Source organism: Coregonus lavaretus (assembly GCF_964263955.1).
Source record: "Coregonus lavaretus genome assembly, chromosome: 3".
Classification (NCBI taxonomy): domain Eukaryota; kingdom Metazoa; phylum Chordata; class Actinopteri; order Salmoniformes; family Salmonidae; genus Coregonus; species Coregonus lavaretus.
In genome coordinates this window covers 47822847-47839861 of record NC_139990.1, presented here as the reverse complement: position 1 = coordinate 47839861, position 17015 = coordinate 47822847, and the positions used below count along the sequence as shown (strand labels likewise).

Genomic DNA, 17015 nt, shown 5'->3' with positions numbered 1-17015 from the left:
CCTTATAGAGTCCATGGCCCGAAGAATTGTGGCTCAATATTAGGAAGGTGGTCCTCTGTAGCTCAGCTGGTAGAGCACGGCGCTTGTAACGCCAAGGTAGTGGGTTCGATCCCCGGGACCACCCATACACAAAAAATGTATGCACGCATAACTGTAAGTCGCTTTGGATAAAAGCGTCTGCTAAATGGCATATTATTATTATTATTATTATTAATGTTTTGTACACTCAGTGTATAAAGCAGGCAGACAGGCATCGAGGCATTCAGTTACTGTTCGATTGAACTTTAGAATGGGCAAAACTAGTGACCTAAGCGACTTTGAGCGTGGTATGTTCGTTGGTGCCAGGCGCGCCGATTCCAATATCTCAGAAACGTCCGGCCTCCTGGGCTTATTACGCACCACAGTGTCTAGGGTTTACCGAGAATGGTGCGTCAAACAAAAAACATCCAGTCAGCAGCAGTCCTATGGGCGAAAACAGCTCGTTGATGAGAGGTCGAAGGAGAATGGCAAGAATCGTGCAAGCTAAAAGGCGGGCCCACAAACAGGCAAATAACGGCGCAGTACAACAGCGGTGTGCAGAACGGCATCTTGGAGCGCACAACTCATTGGTCCTTGTCACGGATGGGCTATTGCAGCATGAGTCCATGGCCCTATAATGTCTGGTGTCAATGATAAAGGCTGGTGGCGGTTGTGTAATGGTGTGGGGAATGTTTTCCCTTGATACCAATTGAGCAACGTTTCCATGCCCTGAAGAATTCAGGCTGTTCTGGAGGCAAAGTGGCGTCCGACCCGGTACTAGATGGGTGTACCTAATAAACTGGACACTGAGTGTATAATACAATCAGATGGATATTGTTGATGAAAATCATAGCGAATGTGATCCTCCTTAAGAATATCTGTTGGAGTTTTGTTATGATTGATTCAACTATGCAATTATTTTCAGTTAACAAACATTTAGGAAAATAACCAACATCAGAAATAACTACATGACAAATAAAATGTAGACAAATATCGATGCCAAAACACCAAGGGACATCTGATTTCTTCTCCCACCTGTGTAGAGAAGAATGGTGCCATTAGTTATGTGATATAACCATTTCTCATGTCAGTCTTGATAATTATCTTATTCAAGAAGTATCATCAGTGGAGCACACATTAAGGTTGGTATCTTCCTGTATTAGAATGAATTAATAGACACTGTCATGCATTTTGATACTAAAATGCTTTCTAGGAGAAGCTCACGGCTCGTACCGTTCTGAACCAGCATGCCCTCAGTGACGGATAGGGAGCCGTTGTTAGGGGCTGGATCTATCTGCAGCAGCTTGCACATTAGAGGGTAGATGTGGACACTGTCAAAGGGCTCGGACAGATAACTCTTCTTGAAATCTGGTCCAAAAGCACGGAAGATGGTCTTCATGTCCATTTCGCCCATGTGGAATCCATGATCTCCTTTGTTCACGTAGACGATCAACCGCTGTTGAAATTATATACATATTATAATATATATATATATATAAAAAAATCTGTGATATTTTTACTTTACAATTTTTTACTTTATACATAGCATATGACGTGTCTTAAAAGTTAATACCGGTACCTACCGAGTTTAAGTTGAAACCTAGATCAGCAATGACAATAATAGGCTGTATTCTGTCATTCTTGGACAAATGAAAGTTCTCTGGCATATCTTCCTTCTTGTAGACTGTGAGGTTTGGGGCCTTCATGAGAGCATCATAAACATGTTGTTCCTTTCCTTTCCTCGGTGTGATCATGCCAAACCCGCCGTAGTCAAGGAGCTCAAAATAAACCGTGTTGAAGAAATTCAGGTATTTAGAGAGGATTATCTCATCTACAAGAGGTCTTTTTTTAACGGTGGTCATGCCATGGTCAGAGGTGATGATGACGTTAAGGTTATCAGTCAAACCATCTCGCTGGATGGCCTCCCTCAGGTATCCAACGGTGCGGTCAATCTGCTTTATTATGGTTTTCCTGTCAGGATGGTCCGGTCCTTTGGCATGACCCACGTTGTCAGGCTCTCCATAGTACAGAGTCACAAAGTCAAAATCTTCTTCGGTGAACCAGCTCAACACAGTGTCAATATTCTGACGCCACTCTGTTTCGTTATCATCTTGTTGACCTGGTTCCTCAACCAGTGCCCGGTTTACACATTGACCGCTGTAGTTGGCTCCTCCTCCTGGAAAGAAAAAGGAACCTGTTTTGAGGCCCTGAAACAGAAGAAAAGGTATGGACATTGACCAGTTAATACTGGCTAATGTATGTATGCTTCTAATCAAAGGGTGTAGTAGGGGGTCTCCAAGGTTAACTTTCATCAGAGCTACTTCATTCACTTACAGTGGGGAGAACAAGTATTTGATACACTGCCGATTTTGCAGGTTTTCCTACTTACAAAGCATGTAGAGGTCTGTCATTTTTTTCATAGGTACACTTCAACTGTGAGAGACGGAATCTAAAACAAAAATCCAGAAATTCACATTGTATGATTTTTAAGTAATTAATTTGCATTTTATTGCATGACGTAAGTATTTGATCACCTACCAACCAGTTAGAATTCCAGCTCTCACAGACCTGTTAGTTTTTCTTGAAGAAGCCCTCCTGTTCTCCACTCATTACCTGTATTAACTGCACCTGTTTGAACTCGTTACCTGTATAAAAGACACCTGTCCACACACTCAATCAAACAGACTCCAACCTCTCCACAATGGCCAAGACCAGAGAGCTGTGTAAGGACATCAGGGATAAAATTGTAGACCTGCACAAGGCTGGGATGGGCTACAGGACAATAGGCAAGGAGCTTGGTGAGAAGGCAACAACTGTTGGCGCAATTATTAGAAAAATGGAAGAAGTTCAAGATGACGGTCAATCACCCTCGGTCTGGGGCTCCATGCAAGATCTCACCTCGTCACCTCATCAATGATCATGACGAAGGTGAGGGATCAGCCCAGAACTACACAGCAGGACCTGGTCAATGACCTGAAGAGAGCTGGGACCACAGTCTCAAAGAAAACCATTAGTAACACACTACGCCGTCATGGATTAAAATCCTGCAGCGCACGCAAGGTCCCCCTGCTCAAGCCAGCGCATGTCCAGGCCCATCTGAAGTTTGCCAATGACCATCTGGATGATCCAGAGGAGGAATGGGAGAAGGTCATGTGGTCTGATGAGACAAAAATAGAGCTTTCTTGTCTAAACTCCACTCGCCGTGTTTGGAGGAAGAAGAAGGATGAGTACAACCCCAAGAAGACCATCCCAACCGTGAAGCATGGAGGTGGAAACATCATTCTTTGGGGATGCTTTTCTGCAAAGGGGACAGGACGACTGCATCATATTGAGGGGAGGATGGATGGGGCCATGTATCGCAAGATCTTGGCCAACAACCTCCTTCCCTCAGTAAGAGCATTGAAGATGGGTCGTGGCTGGGTCTTCCAGCATGACAACGACCCGAAACACGCAGCAAGGGCAACTAAGGAGTGGCTCCGTAAGAAGCATCTCAAGGTCCTGGAGTGGCCTAGCCAGTCTCCAGACCTGAACCCAATAGAAAATCTTTGGAGGGAGCTGAAAGTCCGTATTGCCCAGCGACAGCCCCGAAACCTGAAAGATCTGGAGAAGGTCTGTATGGAGGAGTGGGCCAAAATCCCTGCTGCAGTGTGTGCAAACCTGGTCAAGACCTACAGGAAACGTATGATCTCTGTAATTGCAAACAAAGGTTTCTGTACCAAATATTAAGTTCTGCTTCTCTGATGTATCAAATACTTATGTCATGCAATAAAATGCAAATGAATTACTTAAAAATCATACAATGTGATTTTCTGGATTTTTGTTTTAGATTCCGTCTCTCACAGTTGAAGTGTACCTATGATAAAAATTACTGACCTCTACATGCTTTGTAAGTAGGAAAACCTGTATCAAATACTTGTTCTCCCCACTGTAAATATAAGTCTGACAGTAGTTTCTGTAGCTGTCAGTAGGAGGACTGTAAGCTAATTCTGCATATTTGACCCAAATTTTTATTTCCAGGATCAAATCATGACCAGTTCCTCACCTGGTTCTGTGCTGTAATCCACAACGGCAAGGCTCCATTGTCCCACCACTCAGACCTCTTCAAGGTAGCTTTATGGCCGACTTTCTGATGAGTTGTGGAATTAAACATCATATTGTGAACAACTCCATGATCCTCTATCCATCTCCCTGTGAGAGATATGAGAAGAAAAGATCATGATATCTAAATATTTTTTGATGCCAGCAACCTTCCAGGTTTAATTGTCTTTTCGTCATGACATTATGATAATGTCACGGTTTCGGCCGAGGCTGCTCCTTCTCCTTGTTCGGGCAGGCTTCGGCGGTCGTCGTCCCCGGAGTACTAGCTACCACCGTTCGATGTTTCATGTTTGTTTGGTTTTGTCTGGTTGTACACCTGTCCCTTGTTAGTCTTTGATTTTGTTTCCTATTTAGTTATCGTGTGTTGGGTCAGGTGTTATGTGTGATTATTATTGTCAGCTGTTGCCATTGAGGAGTTTCCTCTCTCATAACTTTGTATTTGAGAGTTCGCACTGCGTGCGCTTTTTTCTTGTATTTCGCACTGTTGTTGTTGTGCGTAATTGTTCGTGCCACCCGGTTGGGTTGGCGACTCATTCCTGTTTTTGGATATACTAAAGTCTGTTGACGAACACCCTGGTTCCTGCGCTTGATTCCCTGCACCACATCCCACTATGGAATCAGCAGGAGCAGCCGCGCCAACGGACATTATGGAAGACCGTCTTCGTGGGCAGGAGGACAGGATCAACCAGATCGGTCACGCCCTGGATCAGGTGATGAACACTCTCCACCGATGGGAGACCAGCGGGGTACCCACGCCCCCACCTACCGGACCATCCCCATCGGTCAGTCCTCCTGTCCCCCTTCCGGAACCCAGCGGGATTCGGCTCTCCCTCCCGAGGGCGTACGACGGCTCCGCTGCCGGGTGTCAAGGGTTCTTGCTGCAAGTGGAGCTCTACCTCGCCACCGTACACCCGGCTCCCTCGGGACACGAGAGCGTCTCCGCCCTCATCTCCTGTCTCACCGGCAAGGCGTTGGAGTGGGCCAACGCCGAATGGAGGAGAATAGACGCCGCTACTGTTACCTATGCGGAGTTCTCCCGCCGCTTCCGTGCCGTGTTTGACCATCCACCAGAGGGGAAGGCGGCGGGGGAGCGTCTGTTCTACCTCCGACAGGGGATGAGGAGCGCACAGGCTTTTGCATTGGAGTTCCGGACTCTAGCGGCAGATGCAGGGTGGAATGAGCGGGCCCTCATAGACCACTTCCGCTGCAGCCTCCGGGAGGATGTCCAGAGAGAGTTGGCGTGCAGGGATACCACGTTGTCGTTTGACCAGCTGGTCGACATGGCCATTCGGCTGGACACCCTGCTCGCTACCCGTGGACGTCCCGGGTGGGGGTTGCCCATTCCACCTTCCAGCACCTCCGAGCCGAGCCCTATGGAGCTCGGAGGTGCTGGCGCTAGGGAACGGAGGAGTAGGAACCCGAGGGGGGCCGTTCCCTGCACCAACTGTGGCCGTGGAGGGCACACCGCGGCTAGGTGTTGGGGAGGGTCTCCTGGTGGAGGTGAGGTCAGGCCAGGCATTGGGGAGTCCTCCCAGGTGAGTAGGCGCCCTACTTACCCAGAGCTTTCTGTCGTTCACCTAACCTTGCCTGTTTGTTTTCCACAGGTTGCACCTCGTTCCCAGCATAAGGCGCTGGTAGATTCAGGCGCAGCTGGGAATTTTGTAGATCGCCAGTTCTGTGTAAAGTTAGGGATTCCCCTCCGTCCCGTTGATAAGCCTTTCCCTGTACATGCCCTAGATAGCCGTCCGTTAGGATCTGGGTTGATTAGGGAGGTCACAGCGCCTCTTAAGATGGTGACGCAGGGGGGTCATGAGGAGACGATTCAGCTCTATCTGATTGACTCTCCTGCGTATCCGGTGGTACTGGGGCTTCCCTGGTTAATTACCCATGACCCTACTATTTCGTGGCGAGAGAAAGCTCTTACAGGGTGGTCTGCTCAGTGTGTGGGGCTGTGTCTGGGTGTTTCCATAGGGGCGACCTCGGTGGAGAGTCCGAATCTAATGCCAGCACTGCAGATTCCCCCTGAGTATGAGGATTTGAAACTGGTGTTCAGTAAGACTAGGGCGGCGCAGCTGCCGCCTCATAGACAGGGGGATTGTGCGATAGATCTCCAGTCAGGAGCAGCCCTCCCGCGGAGCCATGTGTATCCCTTGTCCCAAGAGGAGAGGAAGGCAATGGAAACTTACATCGCCGAGTCTCTGAGACAGGGATACATACGGGCCTCCACTTCACCCGCTTCCTCAAGCTTCTTTTATGTGAAGAAAAAAGATGGAGGTCTGCGCCCGTGTATTGATTACCGCGGTCTCAATCAGATTACAGTGAAGTACAGCTATCCACTTCCTCTGATTGCGACTATGACGGAGTCATTACACGGTGCTCAGTTCTTCACAAAATTGGATCTTAGGAGTGCATATAACTTGGTGCGCATTAGAGAGGGCGATGAATGGAAGACAGCATTTAGCACGACCTCCGGTCATTACGAGTATCTCGTCATGCCATATGGGTTAATGAATGCTCCCTCAGTCTTCCAATCCTTTGTAGATGAGATTTTCCGGGACATGCAGGGGCAGGGAGTAGTCGTGTACATAGACGATATTCTGGTGTACAGTTCTACCCGAGCTGAGCATGTAGCCCTGGTGCGCCGAGTGTTGAGGAGGCTGTTGGAGCATGACCTATATGTCAAGGCAGAGAAATGTCTGTTCTTTCAGAAGTCGGTCTCCTTTTTGGGTTATCAATTGTCTGCGTCAGGGGTGAAGATGGAGGTTGACCGGGTGTCAGCTGTGCGTAATTGGCAAACCCCAACCACTGTGAAAGAGGTGCAACAGTTCTTGGGCTTTGCGAATTATTACCGGAGGTTTATCCGGGGTTTTGGACAGGTGGCAGCTCCCATTACGTCTCTGTTGAAGGGGGGTCCGGTGCGCTTGCAGTGGTCAGCTGAGGCGGACAGGGCTTTTGGGAGACTGAAGGACCTGTTTACCTCAGCGCCGGTGTTGGCGCATCCGGATCCCGCTTTACCGTTCCAGGTAGAGGTTGACGCGTCCGAGGCTGGTATTGGGGCCGTTCTCTCACAACGGTCTGGCACACCACCTAAACTCCGCCCCTGTGCTTTTTATTCTAAGAAGCTCAGTCCGGCGGAGCGGAATTATGACGTAGGGGACAGGGAGCTGTTAGCCGTGGTACAGGCCCTAAAGGTGTGGAGGCATTGGCTTGAGGGGGCTCAACACCCTTTCCTCATTCTAACTGACCACCGTAACCTGGAATACATCCGGGCAGCTAGGAGACTGAATCCTCGCCAGGCCCGCTGGACTATGTTTCTAGCCCGGTTTGTGTTTAAAATCACTTACATCCCTGGGTCCCAGAACGGGAAGGCAGATGCCCTGTCTCGGCGATATGACATGGAGGAGAGGTCCGTTGAGCCCACTCCCATACTACCGAAGTCTTGTCTGGTTGCACCGGTGGTATGGGAGGTCGATGCCGAGATCGAGCGGGCGTTACGCACCGACCCAAGTCCTCCCCAGTGTCCTGTGGGTCGGACGTACGTTCCGCTCGAGGTACGCGATCGCCTCATTTATTGGGCTCATACGTCCCCCTCCTCTGGACATCCAGGTATCGGCCGGACAGTTCACTGCCTTAGCACTAAGTACTGGTGGCCAACGTTAGCCAGGGATGTGAGGATTTATGTCTCCTCCTGTTCGGTGTGTGCCCAGTGTAAGGCGCCCAGACATTTGCCCAGGGGTAAGCTACAACCCCTGCCCGTTCCACAACGACCCTGGTCCCACCTCTCGGTGGATTTTGTTACAGACCTTCCCCTCTCACAGGGGAATACTACCATCCTGGTCGTTGTGGATCGGTTCTCGAAGGCCTGTCGTCTAATACCCATGCCGGGTCTACCTACTGCCCTACAGACCGCTGAGGCTCTGTTTACCCATGTCTTCCGGCATTACGGGGTACCCGAGGATATAGTGTCTGATCGAGGCCCCCAGTTCACCTCCAGAGTGTGGAGAGCGTTTATGGAACGGTTGGGGGTTTCGGTGAGCCTTACCTCGGGTTACCACCCGGAGAGTAATGGGCAGGTTGAACGTGTCAACCAGGATGTGGGGAGGTTTCTGAGGTCTTATTGCCAGGACCGGCCGGAGGAGTGGGCGAGATACGTTCCGTGGGCCGAGATGGCGCAGAACTCTCTCCGCCACTCCTCCACCCAACTAACCCCTTTCCAGTGTGTGTTAGGGTACCAGCCGGTTCTGGCACCTTGGCACGAGAGCCAGATCGAGGCCCCTGCGGTGGATGAGTGGGTGCGGCGCTCGGAGGAGACGTGGAACGCTGCCCACGTTCACCTGCAGCGGGCCATCCGTCGGCATAAGACGAGCGCCGATCTCCACCGCAGTGAGGGGCCTGTGTACGCACCTGGAGATCGAGTCTGGCTCTCGACCAGAAACCTGCCCCTCCGCCTGCCCTGCCGGAAGCTGGGTCGGCGGTTTGTGGGGCCATTTAAAGTCCTGAGGAGGTTGAACGAGGTGTGTTACAGGTTAGAACTGCCTATTGAGTACAGGAATATTAACCCCTCGTTTCATGTGTCTCTCCTCAGGCCGGTGGTAGCTGGTCCACTCCAGGATTATGAGATAGAGGAGATTCCTCCGCCCCCGTTGGACATCGAGGGGGCTCCGGCGTACACTGTGAGGTCCATCCTTGATTCGAGACGCCGGATGGGGGGTCTCCAATATCTCGTGGAGTGGGAGGGGTACGGCCCGGAGGAGCGGTGCTGGGTGCCGAGGAGGGACATATTAGACCTGTCCCTGCTGACAGAGTTCCATCGGGGTCATCCTACGCGCCCTGCTCCGCGTCGTCCTGGTCGTCCCCGAGGCCGGGATCGGCGCACGGCTGGAGCCGCGCGTCAAGGGGGGGGTACTGTCACGGTTTCGGCCGAGGCTGCTCCTTCTCCTTGTTCGGGCAGGCTTCGGCGGTCGTCGTCCCCGGAGTACTAGCTACCACCGTTCGATGTTTCATGTTTGTTTGGTTTTGTCTGGTTGTACACCTGTCCCTTGTTAGTCTTTGATTTTGTTTCCTATTTAGTTATCGTGTGTTGGGTCAGGTGTTATGTGTGATTATTATTGTCAGCTGTTGCCATTGAGGAGTTTCCTCTCTCATAACTTTGTATTTGAGAGTTCGCACTGCGTGCGCTTTTTTCTTGTATTTCGCACTGTTGTTGTTGTGCGTAATTGTTCGTGCCACCCGGTTGGGTTGGCGACTCATTCCTGTTTTTGGATATACTAAAGTCTGTTGACGAACACCCTGGTTCCTGCGCTTGATTCCCTGCACCACATCCACACGCAGCGTTCTGACAGATAAACAGTATCCAAAACCTCAGTGCTGTGTCTTATCAAGGATATCGAAGATGGCATTTACAACTTTAATTGCTGTACTATAATTATTTGAAAATATTGCATGGAATTTAGATAGCATATCATTGTCAAATAAGAGAACATTTAGAAATTGGTCTGCAGATTTGTGGGCTTTTCCTGCATTAACAAATGAAAACAGAAGGTGATTTCCATTTCTCAGGAATAGCACTAAGCACTAGGGTCAGATTCAAGTGTGGTCAATTGCCCAGAAATAAAGTAAGCAGCAAGTTTGAAGAGATTTGTATTTAAATAATTAGGACCCAAAGGATATGTTTATGCCCATATACAGTGTACATATTAGATTGTGCTAAAACATTTACATTTTAGCAGACACTCTTATCCAGAGCAATTAGGGTTAACAGATTTTTCACCTAGTCAGCTCGGGGATTCAAACCAGTGACCTTTCGGTTACTGGCCCAACGCTCTTAAACACTAGGCTACTTGCCACCAAGAACACTGGCAAGTGAGGCTACTTTGTAATGTGAGTAAGATCATGGTCAGGATTGGGTTTTTCTGGGCACACACCACAAACAAAACTGTTTTTATGAAAAACTGGGAGTATTTGGCCAAAGAAATCAATTGGCAATAATCCATCTACTACGCTACATTTGACTTTGAAACCAGATTTGAAACAGTAACTTGGGCCCGTATTCACATTTTACCCAAGGAAATACTTCTTATTTTTTATATGTACCTGATTGAGTACTTCAAACAAGCAGCTCAAATGCATGCAAAAAGTCAATAGCATTTTGTAACTCTTATGCCTTACCAGTTATAGTGGTGAAGTGAGATGGGGACGTCATGGTGATAGCCGGAGGGGTGATGTACTTTGCCTTCACTCCATCTTCCACTAACTTGTCCATGTGAGGGGTGTCTACGTCTTGATCATAGTCCCATCGGAAACCATCAAAGGAGATCACTAGCAACTTGTTGTGTGTCTCCTTGTTCAATGGTTTGCACTCTACACTGAGAAGAACTGCCATTCCCAAATACAACTCCAACCACATATTGTCTTGGCTTGTCTGCACTAACTAATCCTGTTGGGCTCAATGGATTTAATTTATAGTCATCGTTGTGGTCAGGAAGATAGCATGTGTTCTGAGTGATATCTTCAAAGGACAAACCTTGAACGTGCCTTGCTTTTATGGACAGGAGGGGTGTTATCAATTGTTATCTGAAGAGAGATTCCACCTAAGATGCCTAGAAATTAGTCTATGGACCCAAGAGTGTCATTAACCCAAGACTAAGATCGGTCTACTCAGGTACTCAGCATAGAAGTAGAGTTATCTTTAGTTGAGAGTTAAGTAATGGGTCATGTAATGATGCTCTTAATATCATGCCAGAGCCCAGAGGTTAAAAATACCACCCCTAGGATGCCACCTTTGCTGTCCAAAATGCTCCACCAACAGCTTGTGTCCAAGGCAATCCACCTTATCATGGAACACTTATAGATAGGCTGGAAAAGTGGGTAGGACTATCTGGGACAGTCCTTGATTGGTTCAGATCTTATCTAGATGGCCGGAGTTACTTTGTCACCATTGGTAATCATGAATCTGATAGGGTGGCTATGACATGCGGAGTTCCACAGGGATCAGTTCTCGGACCGATTCTGTTCAATCTCTATATGCTACCTCTGGGCCAAATTTTACAGAACAACAACATGAACTACCACAGCTATGCTGATGATACTCAAATATATATGGCTCTCGAACTGTATGACAACAGCTCAATAGACTCTCTGTGTCACTGTATAGAGCACATAAATACCTGGATGAACCAAAATTGTCTACAATTAAACCAAGATAAAACTGAGATTATTGTGTTTGTATTAGTAAAGAGCTGGATTCTCGGGTCCTTAAAACCAGCGATCAAGTGCGTAATCTTGGTGTTCTGATAGACTCAGACCTCACATTTAACAGTCATATCAAAGCGGTCACCAAAACAGCATTCTATCATCTAAAAAATATAGCCAAAGGCTTGAGCCCAAACTAAACATGGAGAAGCTGCGTTTAGCACTTATGCTGTACACAACTGGAATAAACTACCAGAAGATCTTAGATGTGCCCCAAACGTATCCATTTTAAAATCCAGGTTAAAAACACTTCTCTTTTCACGTGCCTACGACTGATCACTTAAACTTAACCACACTGTTTAGCCTTATAGCTTCCTATGTTTTTATCCCATTTTTAATTTTTAATTTGTAATCTTTATATGTTTTTGTATTTGTTTATTTTATTGTATTTTTATTATTATGATGTTTTCATTATTTTTGATAAACATCTTTGTAAAGCACATTGAATTGCTTCGATGTATGAATTGTGCTATATAAATAAACTTGCTTGCTTGCTTATCAACAAAACAATAAAACATGACCCTGAAAACGACAATTAACTATTAACTTTTCTAAAATCAATCTACTCCATTGTACATGACAGTAATCTTATCTAGGTGACCTCAGGAGGTGTCCCAACCCATTAGGGGTTACCAGCAGGTGAAAGCCACCACCAGGTTGCCAAGCAGGTGACTTTGCTGATAGCTGATTTATTGAGAAAAAGTTTACTTTGTATGACTGTGATTTGCGGTTCTCTCACCTAGCTACCTTAAAATTAATCAATTAACTGTAGTCGCTCTGGAGCTATAAGAGGACGGGCTCGTTGTAATGGCTGGAATGGAATTAATGGTATCAAACAGATCAAACATATGGAAACCACATGTTTGACTCCGTTCCATTTACTTCATTCCAGCCATTACAATGAGCCATCCTCCTTTAACTCCTCCCACCAGCCTCCACTGCTCTGGATGAACGTCTGCTACATGACTCAAATGTACAGTAAATGTAATTAACGGCAAGGCTGCCCTTTTCATGCCAAAGACTAGCAAATTATTTTAAGTTTAATGAGCTTTTGTAACTGTAACTGATCAAAAAGCAGTCCACATCTCAAACAACACAATGCCACTGACTTCTCACGTTTTGAGGGAGCGTGCAATTGGCATGCTGACTGCAGGAATGCCCACCAGAGCTGTTGCCAGAGAATTGAATGTTAATTTCTCTACCATAAGCCACCTCCAACATCGTTTTAGAGAATTTGTCAGTAGTTTTAGAGAATTTGTCAGTAATCCAAACTGCCTCACAACCGCAGACCAAGTGTATGGCGTCGTGTGGGCGGGCAGTTTGCTGATGTCAACATTGTGAACAGAGTGCCCCATGGTGGAGGTGGGGTTATGGTATAGGCAGGCATAAGCTACGGACAACGAACACAATTGCATTTTATCGATGGCAATTTGAATGCACAGAGATAACGTGACTGTCTTGTTTTGCACGCTTTGTACCAAATAATTAAATGCTGTACGACAGGATCTTTCTAAACGTAGCTCTTTATTGCTTGATAGCCCAGTAGCCCGATCTGGCATCCATGACACTGAAGTAGCGCGCTCCCGCTAGCTTGTGTGTGATTCCATCTAGTGTCGGTAAGGGGTAATGGGGGCGTTTGATAGCCTTGTTCAAGTCTCTTGGGTCGAGACATACTCTGAGCTTGCCTGTGCGTGGTTTCTCCACCACCACTAACACGTTTACCCAATCTGTTGGTTCTGTAACCTTGGTGACGATGTGAGATTGCTCCATGCTCTCCAACTCTTTCTTCAGACGGGCGCGGAGAGCAAGGGGAAATGTTCTCGGTGGGTAGACCACAGCAGTTGCGTGAATGGTACATTCTCCTGGGAATAGTCCTATTCCTGTAAAAACATCAGCAAACTCCTCCATGACATTATCTGTCTCTACTGGTGCTGTCACTGATAAAACTAGCTTGATGAGGACAATTTAAGACCTAGCACTGCGGGTGCTCGAGTGTCAACAATGTAAAAGTCCAACATCATGTCACTTTCCTTGTATTTCCATTTGAAAGTGCATGTGCCTTTTACTGGGAGCTGTTCACCACCATAACCAGTCAGTCTGTGCGTGATGGGCCATAGCTCACACTCAGATGTCAAGCTGCAGTACTTATTCAGAGGAATCATGTTAACTTTGCCTTGTGTTCCTATCTCAATGTCAGCAAAGGCTTGCTCTGTCTCTGATATCTGACTTTTCTGTGTCACTGAATCAATAAACAGTTCATCAGCGTTTTACTCTTTGATTGACATTTCATATTCACTCACTGTGTGTACTGTTTTCCCACGGTAAGCTCTGCACACCTTTGCAAAGTGATTCCATTTTTCACATTTAGTACACTGTTTGCCTTTAGCTGGGCAATTTCCCTGTTCGCCATGCACTTTGTACCCACAATATCCACATGTTTTGGGACGTTTTGCACTTTTCCTCTTCTCTTTCCTTCAGAGGACCCGTGAACATTAGCTCCACATGCTGTTTGAATTTACGCCATGCATCCGGTAAGTTTGTAGACCCTCAGTCCATTCGAGGTGAAGGAACTCCAGCAAAATCCATATTTTAGTCATTTTACTCTGACATTATGTCTTGTTTTGCACGCTTTGTACAAAATAATAAAATGCAGTATGACAGGATCTTTCTAAATGTAGCTCTTTATTAGCGAGTTATAACTGGTATGTTCACGTGTCTCTGCCTCGGCCATGATCAACTGAAAAATGACCTCACGACCTGGATGGTCATAACCAATCATAGCGCAGTATGACACGGGTAGAATGCAACCAATTACAATTCCGTATGTTGAAACATGAATATTACAGTGACAAGATCCTGAGGCCCATTGTCGTGCCATTCATCCGCCGCCATCACCTCATGTTTCAACATGATAATGCATGGCCCCATGTCGCAAGGATCTGTACACAATTCCTGGAAGCTGAAAATGCCCCAGTTCTTCCATGGCCTGCATACTCACTAGACATGTCACCCATTGAGCATATTTGGTATGCTCTGGATCGACGTGTACGACTGTGTGTTCCAGTTCCCGCCAATATCCAGCAACTTTGCACAGCCATTGAAGAGGAGTGGGACAACATTCCATAGGCCACAATCAACACCCTGATCAACTCTATGCGAAGGAGATGTGTCCATGCATTAGGCAAATGGTGGTCACACAAAATACGGACTGGTTTTCTGATCCACTGCCTCTACCTTTATTTTAAGGTATCTGTGACCAACAGATGCATATCTGTATTCCCAGTCATGTGAAATCCATAGACTAGGGCCTAATGAATGTATGAATCAATTGACTGATTTCCTTATATAAAATGTACCTCAGTAAAATCTTTGAAATTGTTGCATGTTGCGTTTATAATTTTGTTCAGTATAGAAAAACGTGTTTCGTAGGCCTATCAATACTTACACCCCTCATATCCTCTCGCTTGTCCTCAAGGGTAATGACTAACATAATTAGCCACTAAACCTAGGGTTACGTGTGGCAGGCCGATTACCATAGAGTGAACAAGATCTGACGAATGGCTTTCTGACAGATCAATACAGAGCGGTGAACTAATGTTCAATGTATCATTTTGAGAGTATGTGGTGGGTACAAACCGCAAGATATTTCAAGTGTGGCAGGAGGTGTGAATTAATTGTAAACGACCGCCAGAGGGCAGTATTGTCAAATTAGTGATAGCGCGGCGCGCAGCAACACCTCATTGAAGAAGAGGGTGCAACTGAAGTGATGCGGGAGCCAGTGAAATAATCTTTGGGACTGTTCTCCAACCGTCTTTCATAAAGAGGGAAGGGGGAGACAAAACTAGATCTAACGTCAAGAGGGCTGGGTCCTCTATCTCTGCTGATATAAACAATGGATTGAGAATGGGCTTTGGTTCTCTGCGTGGCGAAGTCATCTTTCTTAGCCGAGTTTGCTCAAATCGGAGCCTTTGAATTGGAAAAGTTTTTTTTTTGTCAGCATCACTGGTTTGGGATTATTTTTGTTCATGTCTTTATAAGGTGAGTTTAGAATCAATAACAAAGTGTTTTCATAAACATGCATTGAAAATTGTTGATATTGAACATATTTTAATAATATCTGTTATAATTCACTTTGTTGATCAAAATGTTTCTGATTATGGAATTCCCCCAGTTTTACATAGGCCTAGTTTATGATGTGTGACACCTGCCTGTAGATTCTGGAGGCTCTTTTTTCAAGGTTGAATAATTGACTGCTTGTAAGAGGCTACATTGATCATATCTTTTGCAAGTGTTGCAGGAACAATACTTCAAATATGTCCAGCAAAAATGAGGTCATATCTACCAGTCACCGGACCTGCTCTTGCCAATCTGCGTCGTTACGCATCTGAATTTGGCTGCGGAACCTGGTGATGATTTATTTCATCTGTATGAAGTTATGAGCATCCTTCATTCATCCTGAATGGATTAACAGGGCAGGGTCGTTATGGTTTCCAGTCACCTAATATAAACAGGGATGGTTATCTGATGTAGTTTATGTGCTGCATGTCGCTAGAGTACCCAGCTAGCACATAATGTTCTAAGAACCATATGTTTCTTAGTCCTATGGTTATTTTGCATACAACCTCCCCATAACGTTTCCTACAGGTTTCCTCTATTCAAAGTCACGTTCTCAGAATGTTCAGAGAACATTAAGAAACAACGTTCTTCTGTGGAATTTCAGTACTTAAGCGTAACGTTTTCAGCAGGTTTCTTTGTGGTTCTATTTAAAGTCATGTTCTCAGAGAATTAAGAAAACTTTCCATAAAAAACACAAGAAAACATGAGTATAGTTCAAAGAACATTTAAAGAATATTATAAAAAAACATATACATTCCGTTCTCAGCATCAATAAAACTCTATCCTCTATCTGTTTTTTTTTTGTTGGTGTGTTTAGGTGTGTTGGCCTCACCCACTAATTGGACACATCTGATCTTAATGAGTGCTTGTTTCCTTTGACATAGGGTCTGTTTGAATAGACTACAATGAACAGCTTTGTATGAGTAAAAAAAAAACAGGGCATTTCCACAACTAAATGTGCTAGCTGGGTATGCTGTTACATGTTAGTCATCTGTTTTATTTATTTAACTAGGCAAGTCAGTTAAGAACAAATTCTTATTTACAATGACAACCTACCCCGGATGACACTGGGCCAATTGTGCACCACCCTATGGGACTCCCAATCACGGTCGGATTGTGATACAGCCTGGAATCGAACCAGGGTCTGTAGTGACACCTTAGACCGCTGCGCCACTCGGGAGAAGATGCTAGCTTCGGGATTCGAACTACCAACCTTTCAGTTACTGGCCCAATGCTCTTAACCCCTAGGCTACCTGCCGCCCTGTTGCACTGCCCTACTTTATTCTAGCATCTTTCCCAGTCTTTCAATAGAACTATTTTTCCTGACCTATGGAGGGTGTGCAATCAACACTTGAACCAAGAAAAGTGCTTGACTTGGGCAGGAGCTCACCGGAGCTGAGTAGCGGCACCGCAACATTTCTACTGCTTGATTTCCTGTTCCTCTTATAGAATATTAGCTCAAAAGTATTTTAGAGCTCATGCACCTAAATATAAACATGAGTACCGGTACCTATTTGAGTCCAAGTCAAGCA

General features: G+C 46.2%; 1 protein-coding gene across 1 annotated transcript; it reads right to left on the bottom strand.

The window, feature by feature from the left end:
* Nucleotides 1-221: 221 nt before the first annotated feature.
* Nucleotides 222-12143, bottom strand: LOC311110962 (ectonucleotide pyrophosphatase/phosphodiesterase family member 7-like). The gene is made up of 5 exons (XM_084153613.1): nucleotides 10285-12143; nucleotides 4061-4206; nucleotides 1602-2225; nucleotides 1252-1474; nucleotides 222-1053 (listed from the first exon to the last, which is right to left on the bottom strand). Exons 1-5 carry the CDS (start codon nucleotides 10520-10522, stop codon nucleotides 983-985), a joined length of 1302 nt encoding a protein of 433 aa, XP_084009739.1. The 5' UTR covers nucleotides 10523-12143; the 3' UTR covers nucleotides 222-982.
* Nucleotides 12144-17015: the final 4872 nt, after the last annotated feature.

Bases quoted from the DNA above. Each gene is read 5' to 3' on its own strand.
- LOC311110962 (XM_084153613.1), bottom strand. From the start codon at position 10,522: ATGTGGTTGGAGTTGTATTTGGGAATGGCAGTTCTTCTCAGTGTAGAG. The intron at 4,207-10,284 runs GTAAGGCATAAG...TATCTCTCACAG, and splicing joins TCACTTCACCACTATAACTG to GGAGATGGATAGAGGATCAT. The intron at 2,226-4,060 runs GTGAGGAACTGG...CTTCTGTTTCAG, and splicing joins GGATTACAGCACAGAACCAG to GGCCTCAAAACAGGTTCCTT.